Source organism: Camellia sinensis, chromosome 12 (assembly GCF_055761805.1).
Source record: "Camellia sinensis isolate YWXY chromosome 12, ASM5576180v1, whole genome shotgun sequence".
In the NCBI taxonomy this organism is placed as follows: domain Eukaryota; kingdom Viridiplantae; phylum Streptophyta; class Magnoliopsida; order Ericales; family Theaceae; genus Camellia; species Camellia sinensis.
Window position 1 is genome coordinate 117,146,710 of NC_138972.1, and position 22,192 is coordinate 117,168,901.

The window sequence follows — 22,192 nt, forward strand, 5'->3', positions numbered from 1 at the left end:
GACAGGCTAGTTAAATTTGAAAAAGAGAATTTTAGATATTTTATATATATTTAAATTGAGTTTAATGACTCATAAACTCTTATTTTTTATTTTAGTTTATTCTTATTTTACTAAACAAATATAAATAAATGATTTAGATCGAAAAAAAATTAAAAGATGTAGATTTAAATTTAAATTTAAATTGATAAAATTAAAAATTCAAGATTAACTTTGTTACAACTCAAATTTGGAATTTTTTTTTTCTGTAATTCTCGATTCTAGGTCTAATGATGTTTTAAAAAATTGATAATTCTCGATTCTAGTTCTAATGATGTATTAAAAAATTGATTAATTGACGTATCAGTAAACCAGGTCTAAAATATAATGCGTTTAAAAGATAATAGCAGAAGGCCCACAAAGTAGGGTAGACTAGTAAATAATTCAACTCGCCCGTCGCCATTTCGCAGCGACCCTCCCTTCCCTTATATATAATAGAGAGAGAGAGAGAGAGAGAGAGAGAGAGAGAGAGAGAAGAGGTTGGTAATGGTATTGAAATCTTGGATATACAAAAACATCAAATGATGCACAGAGCTGACTCTTATGGCGACAACAAAGTCCAAGATCAGTAATCTTCTGAGCATCTTAATAGCAACCCACAAAACGCCCTGTTTGGCTTCTGCTTCGTACTCTAATGGCGCTGCGAGAAAGTTTCGGGTCGACCCATTTGGAGGTTCGGGTCAGTCATTATCGTCCTCGGTGGCTTCTCTGGAGTCGGACATGGTGAGTTTGAAAGATTACGAGGAGTATAGGAAGGCTCTGTATGGTGACATCACTCACAAGGCTCTCTTGGTTGACGCTGTAGGCACTCTTGTTCTCCCCTCTCAGCCCATGGCCCAGGCATGCATCCCCCCCCCCCCCCCTTCTCTCTCTCTCTCTCGAATTAAAACTCTCTCTCTCTAGAATTATTTACCCATTTCATTTCTCTTTATATTTCTCTATGTTGGGTTAATTTTGATTTTCTTTTTTAATCTCCTAAACTATCACAAAATTTGTTTTGTTTTGTTTAATTTCATTCTTAAATTATTAATTTGATTTATTTAGCTCTTAAAGTTCATAATTTCAGCTAATTATAAATAAAATAAAATAAAAATTGTCCAAATTAATTATGGTTAAAATCTAATTTCATTTGAGATGAAAAATGGTCATTTCAAAATTTAAACAACTAAACTAAAAACAAATTTTAAATTCCCTATTTTGATATGAAATATAGAGAAGAAGATAAGTGTTCAATTGTAGGGTGTAATGTTGAAAAGACAGTTTTAGTCCAAATTATGTGATGATTGTCAGTTAGTCTCTTAAATTTAATTTAATTTAATTTTTTTTATTCTTTAAATATTAATTTGAGTCAATTTCATTTAATTTTAATATCTGTTTAGATTGATAATGAGAACCATATGAATAAAAAACAGTTTTAGATAAGTTTCAATTTTATTATTTTGATCAACAAAATTGTCAATTTCAGTCTGTTTTGTCCTGTTTACCTTGCCATACACAACACCTTTCACATTTCTCTCTTCTTTTTGTTAGTAACTCAAACTCCACATCACGACCATCATAAGAAATAGATTAAGAGATCATTTGGTATAGTGTTAATATAGTTAAAAAAGTTACTAAAAAAAAAGTAAAAAGTTCAATAAGTCATACAAAAAAAGTAAAAAATTCACTCTCATTCTCTCTACTTTTTACACAATTTATTTTATTTTATTATTATTATTATTATTATTATTATTATTATTATTATTATTATTATTTTGTGTTTGTGTGTAAAAAAATAAAAAATAAAAAGTTATTTCAAAAATTTCAATTTTTTTACCTCATATTTTAGTCAAAAAATTAAAATAACCAATTACCAAACCCACTCTAAGTAAAGTTGAGAGTAGCGGCTGATAGATGAAATTTGATTCATCTAGATAGGTGTTATAGTCATTTAACCATTTCATTTGACGGAGGTAGCTAACAAGGGATGTCAGAGTAGTTTTAAGGATTAAAGAGTGACACTAATATTTAAAAAAAAAAAAAAAAACATAAGAGGGGCCGTCGATGTAATTTACTCTAAAAACAAGGATAAAATACTTTTCTCGTTATCAATGTAGACGGACGTTAAATGGTATGACCAAATTGATTCAAATTGACAATTTCGAGGACCAAAATGACAAAATTGAAATTGAAGGGACGAAAATGACAAGAAACACAACACATACTTTAGACACTAAAACTGTATTTTACTTTTATTTCTCATTATTAATGTAAACAAATGTTAGAGTTAGGACTAAATTGATTCAAATTGACAACTTTGAGGACCACTGAGTTGAATAACTCATAATTTTACCCTTAAAATTATGACACGTGTTACTTATGTACATATTTTTCCTAAAAAAATGTAAATAGTTGTAATCAATTAGACTAAATTCAGACAAAATCATAAATTTCAGGGTCAAAATAATGCCAACTAAAACTGGGACCAAAATATAGGGTGGTGTTCACGGGTCGGTTTGGTTCAATTTGGCACTAAATTTAGAACCAATTCAATCATGATCAATTCTAAAATTTTGGACCCAGAACAAAACCAATCATGCACTAGAACCAACCCCACCCAATCCAATATAGTTTGGGTTAGTTTGGGTTAAAACCGCGGTTCTACTATATTAAAAATAAATGAATCAATCAATAATAAATAATTAAAATAAACAAGTCTTTAATATTTAAACATAATACAAATGAAAAACATTATTTAATACAAATCAATACAAATTAAATCCATCTCAAACTTAAACATAACCAATATCAATAAAATTCATTAATACAACCAATACAAATTAAATAGATTACGAAATTGACTCAAACTTCTAGGTCTTCCTTTGTTCACCTAAAAATTCTTGTATACGGAAAATTATTAGGTGCAATCAAGTCCGTTGCAATAGATCAATTAATATAAAAAAAATTCGACAAGAAAAAAAAATATATATATATAGGTTCGGTTGTCAGATTTGTTCGGTTTAGGCAAGGCCTAAACCAAGAACCAACACAATCCTATCGGTTTGATAATTTGATGACCCAGAACCAAACTAATGCACTCAAAAACCAAACTAGCCCAACCCAACCCAACCCAACCCAACCCAAAGAGGACGGTTCAGTTCAATTCTTCGGTTCACTGGTTAATTTGAACACCCCTAGGGACTACCGTCGTAACTTGCTGTAGAAAATATGACAATAGTTTAGAGGATAAAGTTGAAATTAACCTCTCTACATTCAGAATTCATATATTTGTCAATGTAACTTACTTTCTTTGCATACATATATATATATATGCATTAAATATATCTCATTGCTTTCTCTCTCTTAATGTCTTTATGGCAGATTTATAGACAGATTGGCGAGAAATATGGCGTTGAGTACTCAGAAACTAAGATATTAAACAAATACAGAAGGGCTTATGAGCAGCCTTGGGGCAGATCTCGACTCAGGTGATTTATTATCCTTGACAAGTTTGAACATATCATTACTAGCTTCTGAATTAATTTAGTTTGCATGGCTGGATTTGAAAATATTTTGGGAGTTACATAGAGGATTAAATGTGATTTTTGATGACCCGTATTTAATTCATTTTTGTATGATATCAAAAGCAAGAATTATAACTTTCTTTTGTTTAAGTTATGATAATTAGAGAGGTGGGTTTTGTGTTTCAATTGCATCTAATTATACATTATGACCATTGTTTGCTTTATATCAGGATATGCTTTCTTTTTCACCCACTATAGCTTTCCTATTCTAACCATTGAAACAGAGAACTATGTAACTTGAATGTTATTAATTACTTGATTTTATACCAAACCTGTCCTTTTATTCGCTAATACAGTACTAGAGTAATTAAATTGCTTTTCAGGATAGCCATGTTGATTGAACATGTATAGAATCTTTCAATTATGATATTTGGGAGGAGCCAAAGTTTTCTTATGGGAAAATTACATCAGTAGTCCCCTAGGAAGCACGGATATAGACAAGGGATACGGAAACAATATAATACAGATACGACGATATGACAAAATTTGAAAAATTAGGATACTGGTACGGCGGGGATACGTTCGTAAAAAATATTATTTTTACAATTTTTAGTAATGCAGTATGCATAAAAGTAAAACTTAAAGCAAAAGACAACTTGATAAAGAAGAAAGATTCTTATAAAACTAAGAGTCTTCAAGGTCAATGGCTTCAACTTATTCCCCTTCATCAGTGAATATCACAGGTCCTTAGCTAAAGCCAAAAAACCATTCTTAAATAAAATTTTTAGCAACTGTACTTTTTTAAGTCATCAATGATAACCTAGGAAGCACGGATACGGATACGAATATGGTGATATGGGGATATGGATATGGCGATACGTCAAAATTTGAAAAAGTATGATACGGGTACGACGGCGGGGATACATTCGTAAAAAAAATATTTTTATAATTTTAATAATGTAATATGTATAAAAATAAAACTTAAAGTAAATTAATAAATAAAGAGAAGGATTCTTATTAATCTAAAAGTCTTCAAACATTCATAAAACATCAAAAACTAAAAGCAAAAACAAATGCAAATTAAACATCATCCTTACATGCCAACACCAAAAAAAGAATGAGAGCAGAGTGAAGAAATGTGAGAGAGTGAGAAAGTAAGAGAGAAGTGAGAGAGACAATAATGATACATCAATTTGACAAATTCTATTACTTTAACTCTCACTATATTCCTCTTATCAAAGAACTAAACAAAACATTATAATTAATATGTAACTTCGAGTATCCGATACTTCAAAATTAAGTATCCGATACTTCAAAATTAATAAAAAATTAATTAAGAAGTATCTGATACTTTTAAGAAGTATCCGATATGTATCCGCGAGTATCCAAGGAGTATCGGTATTCGATAAGTATTCGATACGGATACGTCTCCCTTTTTGAAGTATCCGTGCTTCATAGGTAGTCCCTATATTTTGACCTTTGTGTTATTTTGGTCCCTGCAATTTCAATTAACTCAGTTTTAGCTCTTAATTTTAGATTTTGTATCTCTTTTCTAATTGACAATGCCATTAGGATTTTTAATAATAATAATAAAAAATTATTACTGAGTTGGTTGAGGTTAACTCATTGAGTTGATCATGTTTATAAATTTGCCCCTAAAAACACATTTATGTGCGTATGAATATGCTAAAAATTTTAATCAATTGAATCAATTTGAGACAATCAAAAGTTCAGGGGCAAAATTGAGTAAATTGAAATTGCCCTTTTCTTGTGGTAAGACATGGGTCACAAATTTTTATACATAGGTCTCAAAATTAATTTAATCTTAAGGGTTGCGGTTTGTTTTTAGAGAAAGCAAATTTGACATTTAATGATTTTCTTATCTTTTCGTTTACTAGCTGGACTCAATTTGTCAACGTCAATAAGGAGGAGTTATTTATTGATTCAAAAAGTTGCTTTGTTGTTATTTTAATAGTTTTTTTGGTAATTATAGTTAATTCATCTATATTGAGCTTGCATATAGTTGTTACACAAAATTGAACTTGTATTTCATTTTCACAAACTTCTCCCAAATCTAAATGAGTGGCGAGATGAATCCATAAGTTAATCACTCTCTATTAGCTTTAGCTTTTAGAGTACTAGTTGTCTAATTCTTGACATGGTGATAGAGCATGTAGGATCTTTATCAATTTGAAAATCCTTCCCTGGACCCTAGTAAGATAAATCATTGTTGTGAATCTACGTTACATAGACTCGGATACAAGTGTCTGGTGTGGATGCTCTTCTAGAGATCCAAATCTCTAATTTAAAAGCATGAGGACTTGGCATAAAAAGGGTCATATTTATTTGAGATAAAATGGTGTTATTATATGTAACATACATTAACAAAAACGTATTTTATAGCTATTATACAACAATATATATACACATAATGATAGTGTTAAATACAAATATTTTTAAATATATAAGAAGTGTCTGATAGAAAGTATCAGAGACACATAGCACACATCCTTGTCCATGTGTCGGGTGTCTAACACGAGTATTTGATTTAGTTTTAAGGGTCCAGGTAACATAGATGTGCATGCCTCACTCATCAGGAGTGTGGTAAAGTTTGAGGGGCACACGGTGAAATAAATATATGAGCCATGTCATTCTTTATGGCTTAAACTTTTAGGGTAACCGATTTTATTATCAATTATCGAGATTGCATCTTGCACGATTTTCCTAAAGATATATAAGATGCTATTTCTCTAGACTATTCGAAATTCTTCTAGGGAATTTTGTCTCTTCAACTCTTAGGACATTTTAGGCATTGTTCCCCTTAATTAGTGTGATACAAGTAGTAACAAAATTTCATCACCCTTTTCTACAAAGGTAAAGTTTTCTCCATTCATATTTTGCAAAAATTATTTTCTCCTAATAGGCGATATCAATTTATAAAAGTGTGTTTACTAAATTGCAGATATGTTAAAGATGGAAGGCCATTCTGGCAATATATAGTCAGTTCTTCAACTGGTTGTTCAGATTCTCAATACTTCGAGGAGTTGTACAATTATTATACCACTGAAAAGGTTAGCTTTAAGGCATTGATTGGTTGCAATTGTTTTGGGGTTATTGAATGCTTTTTCGTTTTTCTTTTTTTTCTTTTTTTTTTTTGGGAGGGTGGGGGGGGGGGGGGGAGGTGTAGGAAAAGTGAGGTAAATACTTCCAAAATGCTAACCAAACCTTGTCTGATATATTAATTGGCTCTTAAATTATAGTAACAGATCACATTACCATCTGACTTTCAAGTAAATTTTTATTTTTGTCTATCCAAAGGCATGGCACCTCTGTGATCCTGACGCGGAAAAAGTATTTAAGACCCTACGGAATGTTGGTGTAAAATTAGCTATTGTGTCAAACTTTGACACTCGATTGAGGCCTGTCTTGCGGGCTCTGAATTGTGATTACTGGTTTGATGCCGTGGCAATATCAGCTGAAGTAAGTATTGACCTATTTATTTTTTCCTTGCACTCTTCCAATGGCATTGTTCAATTTCTATCTTTCCTCACGAATAGGTTGAAGCAGAGAAGCCAAATCCCACCATATTTATAAAAGCTTGTGAGTCGTTGGGAGTAAAGCCTGAGGATGCTGTTCATGTGGGGGATGATCGTAGAAATGATATATGGGGTGCCAGAGATGCAGGTTGTGATGCTTGGCTATGGGGAAGTGATGTACATTCTTTCAAAGAGGTATTAATAAGTTCACTTACATTGCTTGCTAACAAACTGTGTGCACTACATGCCTTTGTGCTATGCATCTGTCTCTCTCTCTACAGTTACCAACTGTGTTTTGTTGATTTGTTATAGCTTCAGAATTCAATATGCTTTTGTTGCATTTAAGTTTTGTTCTATAGCTAAAGACCCACTAGCCCCTCCAGGGATATCACTTAAAACTCTGAAGCTACATGATTATTTTATTTTATTTTGGATTGGGAACTTAGTCACTTGGATAAAATGGTAAAAATTTATGTGGATATGTTTGTACAAATATTTTTGTAGGTTGTATTGGGCTAGAGAGAGTTAAATAATACTGTTACAAAAAACTTTGATAATGTACAAAAATAAGAGAGGATATCTCGTTGAATGCAAGTGTTGTGGTGGTGGTCAGTAACATGTCCTGTACATGTTCAACATAGATAGTCAAATTTATCCCAGGGTTGTTTGGGGTTCTTACCTGGTCTCACCGAAAGTGGAGTCACAAGGTTACTTATAATAAAAAATAAATAAAACAAAAAAAGAGAGGCAAATTTATCTGAATCAACTGTGGATTTAACCCATGGCTTTGTGCGCCAGTGTATGCTCTCTAACCCCTATAGTGGTGGTTGTGGGTTGTGGGTTCGAGGGGGTGATCCCCTTTTGTCATGACCCGAACCCGCCCTCTTGGATTAAGGTCATAACCGGTCAATAATCAAGGGATTACCTACGGCCTCAAACCAAATAAACATATATCATCAGAGTTAAGGGCCCAAACGGAAGCAAACATAAAAATTATCCATAGAGCTATGCTTACATGGTACATCAAACGTATCAAACATATGTACTCGTTAATAACTTACACCAAATAGAAAATAACTTGAAGTTTTTATACACACAGGATCATTCAAGTCTTAGTCAGCCAAGCCAAAACTTATATACAAAGGTGATCCAACGTTTTCGCCAACATTGCAAAATTTATGACAAAGCAAAAGAACAAAAGGGAAAAAACAAGTCACGTGCGTGAGACATTTGGGCTGACTCCTCAAAACTTGACTGTTTCTCACATACTTTACCAGGGCTGGGTTTGGACATCTCTTGGCTCACCTATATACACATGAATGAGAGTGAGTGAAGGCCCAGTGCATAATATCAAATAAAGAAGATACATGAACGAAATTTGAAATAGATACATCGGACGGCCTTGGGTCCAATTCATGTTTCTATTTAGTGTATCAAACGACTACAAATCTAGACGTATCAAACGGCCTCAAGCCCAATTTATTCGTATCAAACGGCCTTTGGCCCAATCATTCATATCCGACGGCCTTTGGCCCAATCATTCATGTCAAACGGCCTTTGGCCCAATCATTCATATCCGACGGCCTTTGGTCCAATCATTCGTGTCAAACGGCCTTTGGCCCAATCATTCATATTCAACGGCCTTTGGCCCAATCATTGGGCATAACAAATATTGCCCACCTTTCAAATTAACAAGCTTATGAAACTCAAATAAGAGTAAACAATTGGACAAATCACATACTTCAGATATCTTTATTAAGATATTACTCACAGTGTTCTGCCGGTGGATTCATCCTTGTGCTCGACCCTACATAATACATAACACATATCGGGTCACAAAGGATTCAATCCGTTCTTAACTTATACATTCCTCTTAGGCCTCTTTCTTATCTTCTTAATCCATTTACAATATTCAATGTATGCCTAAGAGTGTTTAGAAATGAAAGAGAACGGAAAACAAAACTTAGAATCATTTTTACAAAATTTCTAAAACAAGGCTCCCTGTTCGAGCGCTGTTTATGCCGCTCGAGCGGACCCGTTAGGTCTGCAAAAGTACTGGTTGCCTCATATTTATGCTCGAGCGTGACTTTGGACGCTCGAGCTGGAAGTCAAATTTCATGGTTTGGCGCTCGAGCGTGAATATCCCCGCTCGAGCGAACATCAATGTCTGCAAAAATTTTGGGAACTAACATTTCATGCTCAAGCGGCCCTTTTCTCGCTCGAGCAGACATGCCAAATTCTGGAATTTTCAGAATCGTTCTTGAAGCTCAAACTTGATATTCAAAGGCCCAAAACTCATGTTTTTGGTTAAAAAACGTGGGAACACATTATATTATCATAAGGATATAAACAAATATGAGGCCAATTGTTCAAAATCAAGTTTAATCATCCAATTCCATGTTCATAATTTTGAAGCTCATGCATGTATGATCTTACATAGGTTCATCATCTTCAAAACATGTAGTTGAGTCCCATAACCCCATTTTTCATGGATGCATGCCTAAGATGACCTCCAAGTCAACTCATTCAACATGTCTAATACACAAACATGAAGACTCATAACAAATTGTTACACGCATGCACACATTGATCTCAATTTCATCATGATCAACATGCTTTACATTCAAATATGCAACTATATGGCAATTTCTTACATGCAAGTATTCTTTGACTTCAAATACATCAAATTCAACTAAATTCTTGCTCTTGGTCACATGACAAGCTAGAATTCTTGCAAGGATGAACTTAAACTCATGAATTTACTCACGTAAGAGCTCTAATCTCCACAATTGTAGCTAAATCTTGAGTATAGCTTCCAAATTCACAAACTTTGAGCCAAAATACACAATCCTCCCTCTTCCTCTCTCTAGAACCTGCCCTCTCTCTCTCTAGAGTGTATAACCAGATTTTTGAGTTCACAAAATGAAGAGTTTAAGTGTAATAAGGCCCTTATATATGTTTTTTGATTAGGCTAAGCAATTAAGCTTAATTTAATCATTCTGAATCTAATTATTTTGATCCGAATCAATTTTTAATTAAATTTCATCATAGGTTTTAAAAATTACGCCAAGCACAATGGCGTAGTCAATTTCGTTTTCTGTAGCCGATAAGGCCTTCAATTTTCAGTTCCTAACAGTAAGTAAAACAGATTTTCCTACGGTGAATAGATAGAAATTCAAAATCACACACAACCATATACATGACACTCAAAATCATATTAAACACATAATCACAATCATAATTATGATCAATTAGCATAATATAGAACAGGGTTATCCCAGTCTTCCCTCCTTTAAGAAGTTTGGTCCTCCAAACTTATTTTACCTTCGTTGGGAAACAGATGTGGATAGCGTAGTCGCATTTCATCCTCTTTTTCCCATGTAGCGTTCGTCCCATATTGTTCCTTCCATTCCACTTTCACCATCAGGATGGACTTGCTTCTTAACTGCTTCACTTGCTGGTCAATGATTCGTTCCGGCCATTCTGCGTATTCCATATTCTCATCCAGAGCTATCCGGTGATAATCAATCACATGAAACGGATCTCGAAGATAACCCCTCAACATTGATACATGAAATACATTATGGATTTGCTCAAATCTCGGTGGTAAAGCAACTCTATAAGCAACCGGACCAAGCCTTTCTAGAATTTGGAACGGCCTAATGTAACGGGGCGACAATATTCCTTTTTTACCGAACCTTACTTTGGCCTTCATCGGAGTCACATGAATGAACACATGGTCACCAACCTCATACTCAAGAGGTCTTCTTCGAACATCCACATAATTCTTTTGCCGACTTTGAGTTATCTTGAGCCTTTGCTGAATTGTTTTGATCTTCTCAGAAGTGTCTTGCACCATTTTAGGCCCAAGTAGAGCCCTATCCCCGACTTCTGTCCAACAAATTGGTGATCTACACCTTCTACCATATAAAGCCTCCTATGGTGCCATACCGATGCTGGAGTGGAAGCTGTTATTGTATACAAACCCTGCTAGTGCCAAGTAATCTTCCCAACTCCCTTGAAAATCTGAGACACACATTCTTAGCATATCCTCCAAGGTCTGTATTGTCCGTTCTGATTTCCTGTCTGTTTGTGGGTGGAATGTGGTACTGAACCTCAATTATGTTCCTATAGCTCTTTGCAAACTTTTCCACAGTCTAGATACAAATTTCAGATCTCTATCCAAGACAATAGATACCGGAACTCCGTGTAAACGAACAATCTCATCAACATATATAGTAGCCAATCTATAAGCATCGAATGTAGTTCTAACATGTAGAAAATGTACAGATTTAGTCAGTCTATCAACTACAACCCAAACATAATCCATACCTCAAGGAGTCTGAGGTAGACCAACAACAAAGTCCATAGTCACATGCTCCCACTTCCATTTAGGAATAGAGAGAGGTTGAAGTAGGCCACCTGGTTTCTGATGTTCAGCTTTAACTTGCTGACATTGAAGGCACTTAGACACACACTCTGCAATTTCTTTCTTCATTTTGGGCCACCAATAGCTTGGCTTCAAGTCTCGATACATTTTGTTATTACCTGGATGCATAGCAAATACTAATTTGTGGGCTTCATCTAGAATTCTCTTCTTTAGTTCCGGAATATCTGGGGCACACATTCGGTCTCGAAATCTCAACACTTCACTTTCAACGCTGAACTCTGCTTTCGGGCTTGTCTCAAATTCATTAATCACTTTCTTGAGGAATTCATCCTCTTTTTGTTTCTGTTTAATCTCATCAATGATTGCTGGTTAGGCTGAAAATGGCGGCCATCAATCCGTCCTCTTTACACATTACCACTTCAATCCTAGTCTTCTCAAAATCTTGCAAGATCTCCTTCTGTTTGGTAAGCAAACAAGCTAAATTCCCCGTCGATTTTCTACTCAAGGCATCAACAGCTGTGTTGGCTTTCCCGGGGTGATACTGAACCGGAAGGTCATAATCTTTTATCAATTCAAGCCATATTCTTTGTCGCTTATTCAACTCCTTTTACGTAAAGAAGTATTTCAAACTCTTGTGATCCGTGTAGACTTCACATTTTGCCCCATACAAGTAATGCCGTTAGATTTTTAGAGCAAATACAACTGCAGCCAATTCTAAGTCATGTGTTGGGTAATTCTTTTCATGTGGCCTCAACTGCCGAGAGGCGTAAGGAATTACTCGCCCAGTCTGCATTAACACGCAACCCAGACCTTTATAAGATGCATCACTGAAATTTACAAAGTTTTCTGTACCTGTGGGCAATATTAATACTGGTGCAGTGGTCAGTCTCGTTTTTAATTCATGAAAGGAAGATTCTCTTTCGTCATTCCATTCAAGTGGTTGCCCTTTGCGTGTCAGTTGGGTAAGAGGCACAGCTATTTTTGAAATGTGTTTCACAAACCTCCTGTAGTACCCAGCTAAGCCCATGAAACTGCAGACTTCTGTTACACTTGTCGGTGTAGGCCAATTCACAATTGCCTCTATCTTCTATGGGTCCACTGAAATCCCCTCTCTGTTGATGACATGCTCTAAAAAGATAACTTTATCCAACCAAAATTCACATTTCTTTAGTTTGGCAAATAATTTCTTTTCTCTAAGTGTTTGCAAAACAGTCCTCAGATGGTATGTTCAAGTCTACTCTTTGAATATATTAAGATATCATAAATAAAAACTACAACAAAGTCATCAAGGTAAGTCTTAAAACAAGAAATTCATAATGACCATACCTTGTTCGAAACGCAGTTTTCTCAACATCCTCTGCTCTCACTTTCAACTGGTGGTATCCGGATCTCAAATCAATTTTGGAAAACACTTGTGATCCCTGTAACTGGTCAAACAAGTCATCAATACGAGGTAAAGGATATTTATTCTTTATTGTCACCTTGTTCAATTCTCGATAGTCAATACACAAGAGTAGAGTTCTGTCTTTTTTCTTTACAAGTAACACCGGTGCACCCCATAGTGAAGTACTAAGTCGGATAAACCCTTTGTCCAGTAAGTCTTGCAATTGCTCCTTTAATTATTTCATTTTAGTAGTAGCCATTCTGTAGGGAGTTTTAGAAATAGGCTGAGTGCCTGGCACAACTTCAATAGTAAACTCTATCTCCATGTCCACTAACTCGCCTGGTAATTCATTTGGAAATACATTTGGAAATTCTCTAACAATAGGGATACTGTTCAATTCTACATTCACAGATTGTTCGGATAGCACACCACACAAATAACCCTGGCACCCTTTCCTGATCAATTTACATGCTTTCATTACAGATTTCAAATAAGGTGGAGGTACTACCTCGTTACCCATAAACACAATTTCTTCTTGTTCCGGTGGTTTAAATACTACCCGTTTCGTTACACAATCAATGGTGGCACAATATTTAGTTAACCAATCCATGCCCAGAATGACATCAAAATGCCTAAAGTCCAAGGGTAATAAATCTGCATACAGAACAGCATTCCCAACACGCATGTCACAAAATCGATATATCGATGTACATAACACAGATTCCCCTGATGGAGCACATACACATAGCAAATATGGCAATGATTCTAGAGGTCTACTCAGTTTAGATGCAAATGCACAAGTTATGAAAGAGTGCGTTGATTCGGAGTCAATTAACACAAAAGCATCCTGATTGCATATAGAAATAGTACCTAAGACAACAGCTTCGGTATTCCGTGTATCGCCCGGAACAAGCGCAAAACTCTCCCTTGCCTCACGGCATCTCCGGCGGTAGTAGATCTCGTGGTGTTTCCCGGTTTTGGGATTGATGCAATTGAGCTAGCAGCTAACTTTCCACTATTCTGATTACAATCTCTAGCCATATGCCCCGTTTTACCACATTTAAAACAAGCTCCTGACACACGATAACAAACTCCACGATGCCTTTTACTACAAATATTGCATATTGGAGATATGTCTCGGGAAGAATTAGAAGTACTTGAGGAGCACGTATTCTGCTTCTTTGAAAATTTCTTCTTCGAAAAGAAGCCTTGTCTTTTACTACCTTTCCAGTCAGTTGTTGATTTGGTCTCTGTAGCTATGTTAGCTTCTAATATTATGGCCCGGTATAGCACCCCAATATAGGTTTCCAGCTTCAAGACATTCACCATTTCTAAAATATCACTTCGAAGGCCACCTTCAAAATGCCTCGCTTTTTTTGTAGTCGGTATCAATCACATGTGGTGCAAACCTGGCTAGCTTAGTGAATTTGGCCTCATACTCAGCTACTGTCATGCTATCTTATTTAAGTTCCATGAACTCCGATACTTTCCTATCACGGACACATTGTAGAAAGTACTTGTCATAGAAAATTTTCAAGAATTGCATCCAACCAATGTCTTTATGATTCTCACGCATTAACATCCACCATCTTCTTGCTTCATCTTTTAGCATAAAGGTGGCTAGGAGTACCTTTTGTGTCTCTGAACAAGGAAACACTTCAAACAGTTTTTCGATGTTGAGAACCCATGCTTCGGCCTTTAATGGATCCAATCCGTCGTGAAACTGTGGTGGTTTCATTTTCTTAAACTCTTTGGTGAGAGTTATTGTTCGGTCATCATTCTGTAGATCTGGCACAGGTGGTGACGAAGGTGGAGGTGGAAGATGTGGTTGCTGCCACTGCTGTTGCCACTATTGTTGTTGCCTCAATGTTTCTGCCATTTTCGGAATCAATCTTTCCATCCTATCCATTTTGGCAGTAGAAGATTCCTCTATCTCATCACTTCTTGTTCTCACCATCTGATTACACTTGCATTATTCTTTATACAAAAGTTTCACAAGTATACATATACACACATTCAAATAATTCGCAATGCAAGTAAATTCCAAACATACAACACATAATCACTTATTTCGAGATATCCCAGCATGTTCTTAATCCTTTCAGATTCAAACTTATCACATGAATGCATCCTAGATCTTTTCTAGATGCTAATTGCTCATTCGGACAAGTGTGTGAGTTATTAACTCGTGCTCTGATACCACTCTGTCATGACCCGAACCCGCCCCATTGGATTAAGGTCATAACCAGCCAGTAATCAAGGGATTACCTACGGCCTTAAACCAAATAAACATATATTATCAGAGTTAAGGGCCCAAACGGAAGCAAACTTAAAAATTGTCCATAGAGTAGTGCTTACATGGTACATCAAACGTATCAAACATATGTACTCATTAATAACTTACACCAAAAGGAAAATAACTTAAAGTTTTTATACACATAGGATCATTCAAGTCTTAGTCAGCCAAGCCAAAACTTATATAGAAAGGTGATCCAACGTTTTTGCTAACATTGCAAAATTTATGACATAGCAAAAGAACAAAAGGGCAAAAACGAGTCTTGTGCGTGAGACGTTTGAGCTGACTCCTCAAAACTTGACTGTTTCTCACATACGTTACCGGGGTTGGGTTTGGACATCTCTTGGCTCACCTACATACACATGAATGATAGTGAGTGAAGGCCCAGTGAATAATATCAAACAAAGAAGATACATTAACGAAATTCAAAATACATATATCGGACGGCCTTGGGCCCAATTCATGTTTCTATTTAGTGTATCAAACAACTACAAATCTAGACGTATCAAATGACCTCAAGCCTAATTTATTCGTATCAAACGGCCTTTGGCCCAATCATTCGTGTCAAACAGCCTTTGGCCCAATCATTCATATTCAACGGCCTTTGGGCCAATTATTCGGCATAACAAATATTGTCCACCTTTCAAATTAACAAGCTTATGAAACTCAAATAAGAGTAAACAATTGGACAAATCACATACTTCAGATATCTTTATTAAGATATTACTCACAATGTTCTGCTGGTGGATTCGTCCTTGTGCTCGACCCTACATAATACATAACACATATCGGGTCACAAACGATTCAATCCGTTCTTAACTTATACATTCCTCGTAGGCCTCTTTCTTATCTTCTTAATCCATTTACAATGTTCAATGTATGCCTATGAGTGTTCAGAAATGAAAGAGAACGGAAAACAAAACTTAGAATCATTTTTACAAAATTTCTGAAACAGGGCTCCCTGCTCGAGCGCGGTTTATACCGCTCGAGCGGACCTGTTAGGTCTGCAAAAGTACTAGTTGCCTCATATTTACGCTCAAGCGTGACTTTGGACGCTCGAGCTGGAAGTCAAATTTCGTGGCTTGACGCTCAAGCGTGAATATCCCTGCTCGAGCGGACATCAATGTCTGCAAAAATTCTAGGAACTAGCATTTCACGCTCGAGCGGCCCTTTTCCCGCTCGAGCGGCCCTTTTCCCGCTCGAGCGGACATGCCAAATTCTGTAATTTCTAGAATTGTTCTTGAAGCTCAAACTTGATATTCAAAGGCCCAAAACTCATGTTTTTGGTTAAAAAACGTGGGAACACATTATATTATCATAAGGATGTAAACAATATGAGGCCAATTGTTCAAAATCAAGTTTAATCATCCAATTCCATGTTCATAATTTTGAAGCTCATGCATGTATGATCTTACATAGGTTTATCATCTTCAAAACATGTAGTTGAGTCCCATAACCCCATTTTTCATGGATGCATGCCTAAGATGACCTCCAATTCAACTTATTCAACATGTCTCATACACAAACATGAAGACTCATAACAAATTGTTACATGCATGCACACATTGATCTCAAGTCCATCATGATCAACATGATTTACATTCAAATATGCAACTATATGGAAATTTCTTACATGCATGTATTCTTTGACTTCAAATACATCAAATTCAACTAAATTCTTGCTCTTGGTCACATAACAAGCTAGAATTCATGCAAGGATGAACTTAAACTCATGAATTTACTCACCTAAGAGCTTCCTCTCTCTAGAACCTACCCTCTCTTTCTCTCTCTAGAGTGTATAACCAGATTTTTGAGTTCACAAAATGAAGAGTTTAAGTGTGATAAGGCCCTTATATATGTTTGCCTAATCAAATTTGATTAGGCTAAGCAATTAAGCTTAATTTAATCGTTCTGAATCTAATTATTTTGATCCGAATCAATTTTCAATTAAATTTCACCATTGATTCTAAAAATTACGTCAAGCACAATGGCGTAGTCAACTTCGTTTTCTGTAGCCGATAAGGCCTTCAATTTTCAGTTCCTAACAGTAAGTTGAACAGATTTTCCTACGGTGAACAGATAGAAATTCAAAATCACATATAACCATGTACATGACACTCAAAATGATATTAAACACATAATCACAATCATAATTAAGATCAATTAGCATAATACGGAACATGGTTATCACACCTTTCCCCTTAGATTAGGCTAGTGTAGGTTCTAACGAATGAAAAAAGGAAAGAAAAATGAGAAGAAGAAAAAGATGAAAAAAAAAGAAGAAGCAATATTTGGAAAACAGTTGCGAGGATACAATATGTATCATGTTTTATGATGGAGAATTACGGTGACCAAATTTTTCAATGTGGTGAATTTTTTGTTTGAATGGGTGGCCCATGGTCTAAAAGAGTTGCTTATGTTTCACTAGGCTATTTGTTTACAAGTTGTACGTGGTGTATGTTGAGATTCACAAGGCTACTACTAAACGTTCATTGTTTCTAAATTATGCTCAACTTTCAACGAGGTGTTTTAGTTGCTTCAAGTTAAAATATGTATAGTTTTCAAGTTTACTCAACCAAGTTGCTGAATTGGGAATGGATACAGGCATGAATTACGATGTTAAAGGCTTGATATAATAATGATCTCATTGCATTTCTTGATGTAGGTTGCTCAAAGGATTGGAGTGCAGGTTTGAATAAGACGACGACTGTTCCCTTGCAACAACTTGACGAGTGCTTTCTTTCATTGTATATAGAGAGGCTTCTCATCTAGTCTCTCTTCTTAACCAGTCGTATATATTCTGCTCTTCTGTAATTTGTACGACGGAGATTAGAGATGAGGGAACATAGTTATTTTAACTGTAGAATAAATGGCAATAAAAGAACATTTGTAGTGAGATTTTTTTTTTTTAGTGTGAAAATCTTTTTATTGTTCCATGTAAAAATGATATTCTATATATATACACTAATAGTCTATACACGTGTGCAATTAAAAAAAAAAATAACAGTATAAGAATAATGACAAAGAAGAATGCACGCAAATTATTTGTTGCTTAAGTGGTAAGAGTGTTATTTATTTATATTTTTTTTATGATCTTAATTTCAAGTGTTGTTATGATCTTAACATTAATTTACACAAACACCAACAATAGGGTATTTTACGAAAACTTGAAATATGAGACATTTTGTGTCAATACCATCTTATTAAGGCTTCACATCTATAAATAAATAAATAAATAAATAAATAAATGAAAGTTTCTTTTTTTGCAAAATAACTTTAATTAGATATATGATTAATGTACACATTAGTATCTCAAAGACTTCTATCACTCATAAGGGCCTCAATAGCCCACAGATGGGGGGTGGTGTCCCACTTGCAACAATCTCCTAGAGCATAAACAATCTCAGATTTGAGCATAAGCAAAGTCATGCACATCATACCTTGTTCATCAAATAGTGTGGAGATAAGATCACTGTACGTATTGTTTATGTGGATGACATTGTAGTGACATGCAATGATGAAGAAGAAATGTCCAAAATCAAAGCTTAACTTTCTAGGAAATTTGAAATTAAAGATCTTGGACCTTTACGCTACTTCATTGGAATTGAGATTGCTAGATCAAGGGCATTTTCATTTCTTAAAGGAAGTACATCTTGGATTTGCTTGAGGAGGTAGGCATGTTGGGATGTAGACTTGCTAATTCTTTTATTGAGGCTCAGTAGTAGTGACAGAGAACATGTGGACAAGGGGAGGTATCAACAGCTTGTGGGAAGATTGATATATTTTTCTCATATCAAGCCAAATATTGCATATGCAGTTGGTGTTGTTAGCCAATACATGCATGATCCTCGGACGGGACATTTGGATGCAGTTCATCGGATCTTAAGATATCTCAAATCAATGGCTGGAAAAGGCATCTTGTTCTTCAATCATGGTTATTTAAGCTTAGAGGCCTTCACTGATGCAGATTGGGCTGGTGCTATTGATGATAGGAGGTCTACTTCCAGCTACTGTACATTTGTCGGAGGAAATTTGGTTACATGGCAGAGTAAGAAGCAGTTAGTTGTCACTAGATCGAGTGCAAAAGCAGAGTATTGAGCCATAACGCATGGCATTTGTGAGTTGATGTGGCTTCAAGTTTTGTTGGATGATTTAGGATTGTTACGTGGTGGTCCTATGCTATTGTATTGTGATAATAAGGTTGCTATTAACATTGCTCATAATCCGGTTCAGCATGATAGAACTAAGCACAATGAGATTGATCGACATTTCATTAGAGAGAAAGTGACTGGTGGACTTATTTGTTTGTCGTTTGTCAAATCAGAAGATCAGTTAGGTCATGTGTTTAGGAAGTAAAGTGTTTCATCCTATTGTATGCAAGTTAGGCATGAGAAATATCTATGCACCTACTTGAGGGGGAGTGTTAAGTTATTTGCTTGAGGGTATTATTGTACTTGTATTTATTCCCTTGTTATTATGAATACATGCGTTTAGAGGAGTAAGAAACCTAATGAGGTTTTGTGCCTCTTCCACCAAATCTCTTCTCTCTCTCTCTCTCTCTCTCTCTCTCTCTCTCTCTATCTCTGTAGCAATACAGTTTTTTCCCCCCGCTCGAGCAAGGGAGTTGACGCTCGAGCGGACTTGTGAGGCTTCCAGTACTTTTACAGTCTGTCTGAGATTCTGAGAGTTGTGAATTTTCGCTCGAGCGTAGGAGTGGTCACTCGAGCGGCCGGTTTTGTTGGTTTGCACGCTCGAGCGCAAGAATGGGCGCTCGAGCGGTCTACCTGGTTGAGTTTAAATTTCTGGGCTAGTGGGATTGTTTTTGACGTTTTATTATTGTGTTTGGAGCCTTCCTATTTTATTTTGGGTCATTGATCGAAGTGGTAATATGATGATAAAGTAAGATTGGACCAAAAATTTTAATTCGGATAATCTTCTTACGAACAGTTATCACTCTTTTGCCCTTTTCTTTTTCCACACTTTGAATTTGGGTGTGAGGCGAGAACCATTGGAAAGCTTGTCTCTGGGGCTTCGATTTGGACACAAGAACGACCTAAAATGGAGTCCGGATGGAAGAGTTATACCCGTTTGAAGTTTTAGTATCTGTGCTGGAAGCAGGTACGCCCGAGCAGACTTCGCGAATTCAACAACTTAAAAAGTGATTTTTTAGATCATTCTCTCCACTTTTGTTTTCTCTCTTCCTTCCTCTCACCCTAGGTCCGAAAACCCTTAATCTCTTGACCTAAATACCTTCCATTCATCAAAGATTTGGCCAAGATCTCTCACCAAAAAGTGAAGAATGCTTGAAGATCTTACTTTTCAACCGATTGAAGTTTGGATTTGTGAAGGAATCTCAACAAATCTTTGCTCTTTTGCTTGAATCTTGAGGTAGGGGTCCTAGTTCTTCTTCAATACTTGCATTTATAGATAGATTTGTGGTATTTTGATTATATAAATAGAAAATCTTCATTTTTGAGCATATAGTGTTATATCATGAAATTTGGGGGTTTAGGGTTTGAAGTGTTGGGGTTCAATTGTTGGGTTAAGATTGTGGATTATGAATCTTAGATGTATAACCAATGGGAAATTTGGAATAAAAAATGGTGGTGTGAGAAGTTTTAATTTTTCTTGAAAACCCTAAGTTGATTCATGATGATAATTAATGATTTTGCCCAAATTGAAAGTAGAATCATGAAATTGAGAGGTTGAATTGTATATATACAAGTTTAATTGAATTTTGGAAGTGCTTGAAAATTATGTTAAAAATTAGCGATTGAACCTTTATTATGGATATTGTAAATCATGCTATAATATGAAATGAAATTTGGGGAAAAAGATTCGTTAATGATATGGATGGCATGAGACTTGGGATGAAAAGATGAAATGGGGATTTAAGAGTTCACCTTGAATTATGTTGAATTATATTTAGTGGTGTTGAATTAAATCATGTTGAATAGTGTTGATTATGTTGAATTGTGTTGAATTGGGTTGAGTTGTGTTGGGTTGTATTGAGTTTGGGTTGATATTTGGGGAAAAAAAAAAGTAGAAGGGAGTTTTTCCCTAATTGGATCAAATTGTTATTTTGTATAAATAATTGAAATTGTCATTGTAAATGTAAAATCAGAGGATTGTTGTTGATGATGGTGGAGATTGATATGCATTATCACTCCCATATGAGATTTTGGAAAAATGTATCTTTGAAGGAATTTATTTATCAGTTTAGATATATTTGTTTTGGATTATCGGTGGAGGATAGCTATGATTGCTGTAGAAATTGCATGTTCACTAGGCAAACTGGACTATTTATAAATTATGCATATCATAGAGCATGCAATGGATTTTGAGAATTTAAACTGTACGTTTTGGAAAGAGATTTTGGAAATTCTTGTGTTATGTTTTAAGTGCACTTGTTTCATTTTGAAAATCATATTTTGGATCACATGTGTTGTGCTAGTTGAAAAGAGTAAATAATATGATAAGTCTGAGAAATGGTTGCCATTGAATATGACTGTGTGTTTCAATACATTATATATGTATGATTGTTTGGGAGGAGAAAGGGGATGTACACCATGTGTGATTATGTGATTAAATTCATTGTATATGTATGTTTGTTTGGGAGGAGAAAGAGGATGGACTCCACTGTTTAGGAGGAGAAAGGGGATGAACTCCATTATAACTAAGTTCACCGAAGTGTCTTGGGTGAAAGTCCCGAAATTTATACATGGGTGCCGATCCCGCGGACAAAATATCCGTAAAATGGCAGTTTGAAGTGTTTATGTGTGTTTTGTATGATTGGAAAACCACTGAGTTGTAGTCTCAGTTTCGTTGTTGTGAAATAATGATATTGACTCATGAATTGAGAAGAATAAATGAATTGAAAATGAACTGAAGGACAATGGATTAAGGATTGAAATTGGCATCATGTGGGTAACTGGACTAGGGGCTAGTGATGATAAACTCAATGGATTGCTTGTGACAAAAAGGAAGATTATGAGTTTTGTTTTGTAAGTAATTGGGAAATTGAATTAAAAAGAGGTTTGTAATTCT

The 22,192-nt window shown here is 35.3% G+C and overlaps 1 protein-coding gene across 1 annotated transcript; it reads left to right on the forward strand.

The window, feature by feature from the left end:
* Positions 1–349: 349 nt before the first annotated feature.
* Positions 350–18,120, forward strand: LOC114295539 (uncharacterized). Its single transcript, XM_028239786.2, has 6 exons — positions 350–876; positions 3,397–3,503; positions 6,502–6,610; positions 6,858–7,019; positions 7,097–7,270; positions 17,811–18,120. Exons 1-6 carry the CDS (start codon positions 580–582, stop codon positions 17,838–17,840), a joined length of 879 nt encoding a protein of 292 aa, XP_028095587.2. The 5' UTR covers positions 350–579; the 3' UTR covers positions 17,841–18,120.
* The last annotated feature ends 4,072 nt before the right edge of the window (positions 18,121–22,192 follow it).

What these genes read in the sequence shown, in the direction of transcription:
- LOC114295539 (XM_028239786.2), top strand. Translation starts at nt 580, where the DNA reads ATGGCGACAACAAAGTCCAAGATCAGTAATCTTCTGAGCATCTTAATA. An exon ending in CCTCTCAGCCCATGGCCCAG is followed by an intron (nt 877 to 3,396) that starts GCATGCATCCCC and finishes TCTTTATGGCAG; the next exon opens with ATTTATAGACAGATTGGCGA. An exon ending in TGGGGCAGATCTCGACTCAG is followed by an intron (nt 3,504 to 6,501) that starts GTGATTTATTAT and finishes ACTAAATTGCAG; the next exon opens with ATATGTTAAAGATGGAAGGC.